The 9,110-nt window shown below is 39.6% G+C and overlaps 1 protein-coding gene across 1 annotated transcript in view; it reads left to right on the forward strand.

The window, feature by feature from the left end:
• Positions 1–6,164, forward strand: part of tshz1 (teashirt zinc finger homeobox 1) — a 43,250-nt gene extending 37,086 nt beyond the window's left edge. Inside the window, exon 2 of the mRNA XM_047807867.1 lies at positions 1,584–6,164. Coding sequence (XP_047663823.1) covers positions 1,584–4,963 — 3,380 coding nt within the window. The 3' untranslated portion in view covers positions 4,964–6,164. The remainder of the gene's footprint in view (positions 1–1,583) is intronic.
• The last annotated feature ends 2,946 nt before the right edge of the window (positions 6,165–9,110 follow it).

The raw sequence follows: 9,110 nt of genomic DNA on the forward strand, positions 1-9,110 counted from the left end.
ATTTGGATGTATGTAATAACAGAAAGAGCACTTTATTTACCGACATTGTGCTAAATCATAACATAACATAATTTAATCATAAATCTACTTGGCAGTTCTTTAAAGAACACATACTTAATTTCATTTGTAATGATCCATCTTCCCTTAAACAATTAGAGTTCATTTAAATAGTGGGGTTTGTTTTGTGCTCCAGTAAATTTCCATTTAATTTAACATTCACGAACCAGTAATGAATGGATATCAGAGACTAATTAAAAGATATGGTGGGTTTTTACAAATCTCCTGACTAATTGATGACTAACTGTGGTCTTATTTAAGCTTAACACTATATTAGATCATAACACAAAAACCGTATCTCAAGCGAACTTTAATTGTTAGGCAATAAAATGAATCAGACTTCATTGCACTCATGGCATCATATCAAGTGCTCTTAACAGAAAACAAAATGATTTACAGCTTCAGAATTTAGTCCATTCAGATGCTAAATATTCTCAGTCCCAATCAGAGTGGAAGCCAGTCCAGATTTTCCATCATTCCCTGCTCTCGCTGTCTCTTTTTACTCTCACATTCTCAGACGTGCACATACACTGAGGCTGCACACGCAGTGGACTCCCAGAGATTTAGTACAACATGGACCGTGACAACAAGACATGTCATTTCCACTCGTGCTTCGGCACGACACACTGCAAGAACTTCTACTACTGCTGCCAACTACACTGTGTGCAGCACCGCATCTTTGGCAATAACTCAGATGCAGTCTCCTGCCCAGAAAAGCCTGACTTGAGTGGCACAGTGGTGGGGGAAACTGGATCAAAGTCACTCACAGTCTGTGCCCTCTAACTATGAGGGAGAGAGTCAGAGAGAGAAATCATACTTTTTTTTGTCAGTATGGCTTGCCTGGTAAATGGGGCAGATATTGAGACCTAACTATTAATTTGAGATTTCACTGGTCTCATTTAAATAGGACTGTAAAAGAAGTGATCAACAATACTGAGGATAGTCTTGCCACAATATTATCTGGCCAGTAACTCTGCATAAAATCTGTAGTAGCAGGATAAAAATGCTGGTTATTCACATGATAAATGCTCAGTACAAATGGATTTTGCTTTCTAATTTTCAGCTAGGCACACCATAAAGCTTTTTTTTCCAAACACCTGTCTGATCTCATATTTTTAATAATGTTCTTTTTTTGCTGTTGTCCCTGGTTTTCATCCTCAAGGGGACTTATTTTTCTTGCTCATCCATGCTCTTCTTTACCCTTGCTGAGCTGTAATATTCGATAGCTTTGTTAGTCTCTGCAGTGAAGGGTACTATCTATCATAGTCAAGATATGGATGTTTGCCACTTTATAATTGCAAACCTGTGTCCTCTGCCAGGACTATTGACAAGAAATCTCTTTAGGATCATTATGTAGGCGTGCAAGCACACATGCAGGAAAATTTCATACATCAAATAATGCCTTAGAAACCTCAAAATAACTTTCAACAACTAAATCCATTTTGAAAGTTGCATTTTCTCTCCTTTTGAACCTTCTGCTTCATCATCATTTTTTTCTCTTTTTTGTCTCCTTTGGGTTTTCACAGCCTACGTGCCTGAGGACGAGCTGAAGGCAGCCAAGATCGATGAGGAGCACCTGCAGGATGATGGCCTCTCCTTAGATGGCCAGGACACAGAGTACCTGTGCAATGAGGAGGAGGATCCACGTGAGCAGCTGAGCTACCAGAACTCCCCTCTCAGCAATGGCACCAACCCTGACGCTGGGTATGGCTCACCCCTCAGTGACACCAGCGATCACCTGGCCGATTTTAAAAGCACCTCCTCCAAAGAGGGCCAGGAGAGGGATGAGATTGAGGACATGGAGACAGAGCCTGGTCTCTCTGAGCAAGACAGCTTGGCAAAGATGAAAGCCGCCTATGCAAACTTGATCTCAAATGCCTCATGGTCCAGCCTCACAAGGGACATTATTAAAAGCAAGCAAGCTAATGTCAGCAACAACAGTACCACAAGTAACCACAAGGGGAGCAATAGCATTATGAATAGTCATGCAAGTAACATTAACATCAGCAGTGGAAGCAGCATTGTTAGCACAGTCAGTGTTAGTGCCACAACCAGCACCACCCCAAGCAACACTTCTGCCAGTGCCACCACTTTAACGAGTAATAGCAACGGGAATGTAAGTGGTACCAGTAGTGGAAGTGTCTCTTATGACTGGCACCAAGCTGCTCTTGCTAAAACATTACAGCATACACCATACCACCTTCTCCCAGAGCCCAGTCTCTTCAGCACAGTGCAACTGTACCGGCAAAACAATAAGCTGTACGGGCCTGTATTTACTGGTGCCAGCAAATTTAGATGCAAGGACTGCAGTGCAGCTTATGACACACTTGTAGGCCTCACAGTACACATGAATGAAACAGGCCATTACCGTGATGACAATAAAGATCAGGAGGATGACATGGGCAAGAAATGGTCCAAGCCAAGGAAGCGTTCCTTGATGGAGATGGAGGGCAAAGAAGATGCTCAGAAAGTCTTAAAGTGCATGTACTGTGGACACTCATTTGAATCTCTGCAAGATCTGAGTGTCCACATGATCAAAACAAAACACTACCAGAAAGTGCCTCTCAAAGAACCAATGCCGGCTCTTGCCTCAAAGCTGGTGCCCTCTACCAAAAAACGAATCTTTCATGACCTAGTGTCACCCTGCTCACCCGAGTCCATCACTAGCACAACAGGTGTTCCACTGACAGAATCCACACCCACCAAAGACCAAAAGGTTACTAACCCCTATGTTACCGCTAACAATCGATACGGCTATCAGAATGGTGCAAGTTACACCTGGCAGTTTGAAGCCAGAAAAGCCCAGATTCTCAAATGTATGGAATGTGGAAGTTCCCATGACACCTTGCAGCAGCTTACAGCTCACATGATGGTGACAGGACATTTCCTCAAAGTTACCAATTCTGCTTCAAAAAAAGGGAAACAGTTGGTGTTTGACCCAGTTGTGGAGGAAAAAATTCAGTCTATTCCTCTTCCACCAACCACCACACGTCTACCAGTTCCCACTATCAAGTCACAAATGGACTCTCTATTACAGACTTCTACAACTGAGGAGAGAAAAGATTCACAGGAGGAGAAAAAAGAGGTAAATGAACTAGAGAGGAAAATAAAAGAAGAAAAGGAGGACCCATCTGACAAACTGGAGAACTCTGAAAAAACTGGCCATTACAAATATCTCAGAGAAGAGGATTTAGAAGAGACCCCAAAAGAGGGTCTTGATATTCTCAAGTCTCTAGAGAATACTGTTTCTAGTGCAATCAGCAAGGCTCAGACAGGGACCCCTACATGGGGTGGTTATCCAAGCATCCATGCTGCCTACCAGCTCCAAGGGTCAATGAAGTCGCTCACTGCTGCCCAGACTATAAAAATGCAACCCACATTCAGCGCCAGCAGTTTGAAGTGTCTGTCAACTGAAACTAGTGCCCTCATCCATTCCCCAGGAAGTCCATCTCCACCTCCAAACCATAAAAGCAATGTCTTAGCCATGGAAGAGTTAGTGGAGAAAGTTACCGGAAAAATTGTGTCTAAAAAGGAGAAGGAAGAGAAGCCTACTGAACGCATCACAAAACATGTCTCTACACCATCACCATCGCCTGTACCCAAGGAGAAAAAAGACTTCCCTCAGCCAACTGACCTTAGCAAGCCTACAAAGAATGGCGTCACTGAGGAGACTGAGTCACTTAGTAAGGAAGGGGAACAAATTGAGAGACATTCTGAAACTCCAGACAAGAATGGAATGGACACTCTTAAAACACAAATCAGCAATGGGTGTAGTAGTTTGGGAATAATCACTGACCACTCACCAGAACAGCCTTTAGTCAACCATCTCAGTGCACTGCAGTCCATCATGAACACTCACCTGGGCAAGGCATCCAAAACCGTCAGCCCATTATTAGACCCATTAGCAATGCTGTACAAAATCAGCAACAACATGGTGGAGAAACCGTTTTACAGTCCAACTCAGGTTAAGCAAGTTGAGTCCATCAACAGGTACTATGACAACGAGGACCAGCCGATGGACTTGACGAAATCCAAGAACAGCAATGGGCGCCCAAACAACAGCTCCTCTACTGTCATAAACAACAGTAGCAACAGCAGCATTCCCAACAGTAATCGACCAATTCTTTCCAACTTATCCGAATCGCTGTCTTGCCCTCTGAGGGAAAATGCTCTGATGGATATCTCGGACATGGTGAAAAACCTCACAGGCCGCTTGACACCAAAGTCATCAACACCCTCTTCAATCTCTGAGAAGTCAGAAGCAGATGGTAGTGCTTTTGAGGATGCCCTGGAGGACTTCACCCATGTCCAAAAGAGGAAAGGGAGGCAGTCGAACTGGAACCCCCAGCACCTTCTGATCCTACAGGCTCAGTTTGCATCTAGCCTTCGTGAAACTCCTGAGGGGAAATTTGTCATCACAGACCTGGGTCCACAGGAGCGTGTACATATCTGTAAGTTCACAGGTCTCTCAATGACTACAATCTCTCACTGGCTTGCCAATGTGAAGTACCAGCTTAGGCGGACGGGCGGAACCAAGTTTCTAAAGAACATTGACTCTGGCCAGCCTCTGTTCTTGTGCAGTGACTGCGCTTCCCAGTTCAGAACTCCCTCCACTTACATTAGCCACTTAGAATCCCATTTAGGCTTCAGTTTAAAAGACCTGTCAAAGTTGTCTATAGACCTTATGAGAGAGCAGCAAGCAGTCACAAAAATGATAACGGACAAGACTTTCAGTTCCCTCGGCTTGAACGAGGACGACTCTAATTCCATCTATCAGTGCAAACTGTGCAATAGGACCTTTGTCAGCAAACATGCAGTTAAGCTGCACCTCAGCAAAACACATGGCAAGTCTCCAGAGGACCACTTGATCTTTGTGTCCGAGCTTGAAAAGTTAGATAAAGCATAGAGGAGCAGGCCAGTGGCAATGAAGTGACTGACTTGAGAATCATTGCACTACATCACTGTTCTGCACTGCATCCGAACTGAGCCTTCAGTCAAAATTGATTAAACTTTTGTTGTGCAACTGCCTGACTGGACCATGAACTGTCTCTCCTTTTTCAGTTGTTGCTGTTTTTTCACTCTGTTGATTTCTATATCTTACTTTGTATTGTATTTATATGTGTTAATTATGTGCATGTTTATTTTCCCCTAGTGATTCCAGATTTGAGCAAATTTTCCACTCTTTGTACTTTGTGGAATTGAGAATGAGACCAGCATGGTATCCATGGGCATGGTCAAAAAAAAAAAGGCTGTAACACATGAAAACAAGGAGTACCACGTGAATTTTGTTTAATCGATCATCCCGGATTGTTAAAATAAGTGACGATTTCAGCAAACAAACGCGCTAAAGCTATAAAGAATATATAAAGAGTTTAGAGTTATTGTTTTGAGCTTGACTTTCCAAATTTGTCTTTATACCAACAATACCAACATCCCATTTGAATCACTGAAAATATACAAAAGACAGCATTGTATCTTTAAAACCTCAACAGATAATGAATGACTGGCTGCTTCACATGATACACTTTGTGTTTCTAAATAATTTTGTTTGAACCTTTTTTGTTAAATCAGTTGGTTTTGTTGTTAAGTATCTTTTTTTACTGTAGCAATTTGGAAATGTATGCTTTGGTACCGACTTTTCTCTTTCTATAGGTTTGCTTCGATATCAACCTGTAAAGACTTAATCAAATCATTATATACAGTACATATATATTTAAATGATCTGCAATGATGTACATGTACATTTTTCCATCATCATATCTTGCCAGTTGCCGCAGCTTTGTTTGTATGGTGTGCATTCTTTTATATTGTCATTTTATATATAGTACACAAAAAGGAAATAATATGTAAATAGATATATATGCAGACGGTATGTGAACAGTAGCGCTGACGTTCATCCTTTTGGTCCTCCAGTGTGGTTAATATTAATTGGTTTGATGGAATGCATCCTCAGATGCACATTATGCCTGAGTGAAAAAAGCAATGCACAACAGGAAAACCAGTGCATTTCAATGTTTTTAATCATACCATTGTGAAATGTCTCATCAACTCATAAAAAAATATTGTTTTTGTCTCTCAATTGTAAAATAAATCCTGACATTTCTTGACTAGGTCTCTTTTTTAATTGTTCTATTCAGATCATAAGGTCATGTGATGATGTCATTCGCTACAAGGAAGAGCTTTGGAAAATGTAAATTCTTGAAGGATCTTAAGTTTTATTACCCTCTGAGAAATAGAATTAGAACTAGAGGGGCTGGACGATTTCAAATTGGCATCCTAGAGTATCTTCTAAACGTTCACTCAGGACTTTATCTTGGTCAGGGTGGACGCAGAGCTTATTGGGTAGAAGAAAGGAATATACCCTGGATGAGGCAATACTCCATTGCAGGGCAATTATGCACATACATTTACACACTTTTACACATTTACATCTACTTATTGCTATGGTTTTGGGTAGGTGGACCTAGAGAAATCCCCACACAGACACAGAAAGTGTGAAACTCTACATAGACGCAATCGAATCAAACCAGGAACCCTGGAGCTGTGAGGCAGTAATGCTCTCAGTCACACTACTACACCATCCTGCAAAATGCCATGTTCAGTGCAAAAAAAACATTTGGATTTGTTTTAAATGTGTCCCTATAACAAGCACAGAATTGTTACATTATTCAGTATTTCTTTGGTCTAAACGTTCCGGTACATTTTCGCCTTTGTGAAAGATGGCGAGTAAGTGATACATTTTTGTGTTGTATGTAAATGAGGGAATGTTGCCATGGACAAAAGCTGCTGCAGACAACCATTCACCAAGAAATAGGAAGATAAAAAGTAAAAAATACCATTGGATTTTACACACTTCTAGTAATAAACCAGGCTGTCTAAGACTGCAAGCAGGAACAGACACGGATCTAGAGTCCTTTTTTTGTTAAGGAATTTAACGCAGTCCCTGTACATATTCTATGTAAATTACTATAATCACAACAAATGTTACATTGCAAGTATCTGGAGTACCAACCGAGACATCAACTTAGATGCCATTTAAGCAGATTTGCATAACTTTTGCCTACTCCAACAAATATTTTCCACAGGGTATTTCACATGGTTTTCTGACTATATAGAAAAATGTCCAATATCTTTTGGGAATCCAACAATTTACTCTTTTCAACTCAATTACTGGGTGATTATGCCTATGGACACTAGGGTTTGAGAGCTTTAGAAAACCTGAGGGAGCCGATGACTGATATACATGGTGTTTGCCCAATAATCTAATCCTCTGTTCACAGCAGCTTTGGGGAGTTGCCGAGGCAAACCTCTTGTTAGTTGTCCTATTTGAGAATACAATCTCACTCAAATTGGCATGTTTTGATTTCCCCGTAGTCCCATAGTGTGCATGCCGAGCCTCAGCGTCGAAGTTCTGCTTTTCTTCAATTACTGCAATTTGTCATTCAAATGGCCCGTGCTGCAAAGAAATTTACTTTGGATTGTGTCAGAAATTAAAATGAGCGTGAATAAAATAAAATATGTTTTATAACCCAGGTCATAAAATTTTGTCAATTCTATTTTTTTTGTCCAACCTGCAGAAGACAAAAAGGAGGTTTAAAAAGTTTATGTCATTCATTTAATTCAGGTGAAGGTGCTAGCAGACCTTCAGATCAAGTTGGGAGTTAAACAGACTTAACAATGCATGAAGTCACAGTTTTGCCTCCAGAATAACGAGATGAAAGAAACATTGTTATTAAAATCGTACCTTTCCCAGACATAGAGATTCCGGTGTATTATTAAATTAAGCCTTCTATTTTTCCTGACATATGGGTACGCGACTCTCAGTGAAGATAAAGAGGACACGCCAGGTTTCTCTCCAGAGGAATTGTACAGAGCGACTTCCTGCCTGCCTGCCTGCCATTTACTTTTACATTTGCCGGAGGCACTGCGTTGAGAAACAATAGAATAATGCTGTGTTTCACACTGAATCACTTCACACTGAACACAGCTGGTGTTCTGTACCTTAAAGCTAGAGTTCTATATAAGCGCTGAAGCTTAGGGTGAAACGGTTAAAGACATCTAAGAAGGTAAACACTTGGAGATTTAGAGATTTAAGCACCCTCATAGGTTTGTTTGCCAGTCATTTATTTATTTATTTCAATATGATTCCATATTCAGTAGCATTAAGTAGAAGTAGAATATTAAACTATCCTTATTTTATTGTCTGCTTTCTCTGTAAAGCATTACCTTATGTACTGTATCATACAGATAAGCAAGGTAGATGCAACTGTAAGAGTGGCTTTTGTCAGGAATTTAAGCTCCAACTTTTCTTCTAATTCAACTTAAAATTCCAGCATTGAATGTAAAAAAAAATGAACGTAACCGTTAAATAATGTCTTAACCATCTCATTTTAAAGGTTGCTGACAACGACTTGTGTTTTCTTCTTAAATCCAGTGGAAGATGGTTGTGGTTGTGGGGATTTATTTTTTAACCTAAAATTATTAAACTCAGAAAATATTGCTAACTTCATCCACACATGAGGACATTACATATTTATTATTATTATTATTATTATTATTATTATTATTATTATTATTATTATTATTATTATTATAAATAACAATCTAGTTCAGGGTAATAAGTTTGTATTTTATTTATTGCATTATTCAATAACAATACCTACTTTTTTCTCCCACACTCTTCAGGAATATTTGTGGAATATTCCAAATATTTCGTAGGGGTGAATCTTTTTTTTTTTAGCAAAGCTGAGTGAATATTGTGGAACTGCAATGCGCACTTTTATAAGCTATAAAGTGAAAAAGATGAAAAAGATTGCTTCAAGCATGGGATGTTATGGATTCATAAATGAATGGAAAAATAATACAATTTGTGAATTATATTTCAGGGTAAATTATTATTAAAGTCAACTGGGACTGGATTACATGGTTCCTATATAGATGCTTTATAGGTTTTGATACTGTTTTTTAATTATTTAATTAATTAATTAATTAATTTTATTTTATTATTTAAAACATACACATGTGCATACTGTTAAAAAAAAACTTGAAACTAT

This window comes from Tachysurus fulvidraco, chromosome 24 (genome assembly GCF_022655615.1).
Source record: "Tachysurus fulvidraco isolate hzauxx_2018 chromosome 24, HZAU_PFXX_2.0, whole genome shotgun sequence".
NCBI lineage: Eukaryota > Metazoa > Chordata > Actinopteri > Siluriformes > Bagridae > Tachysurus > Tachysurus fulvidraco.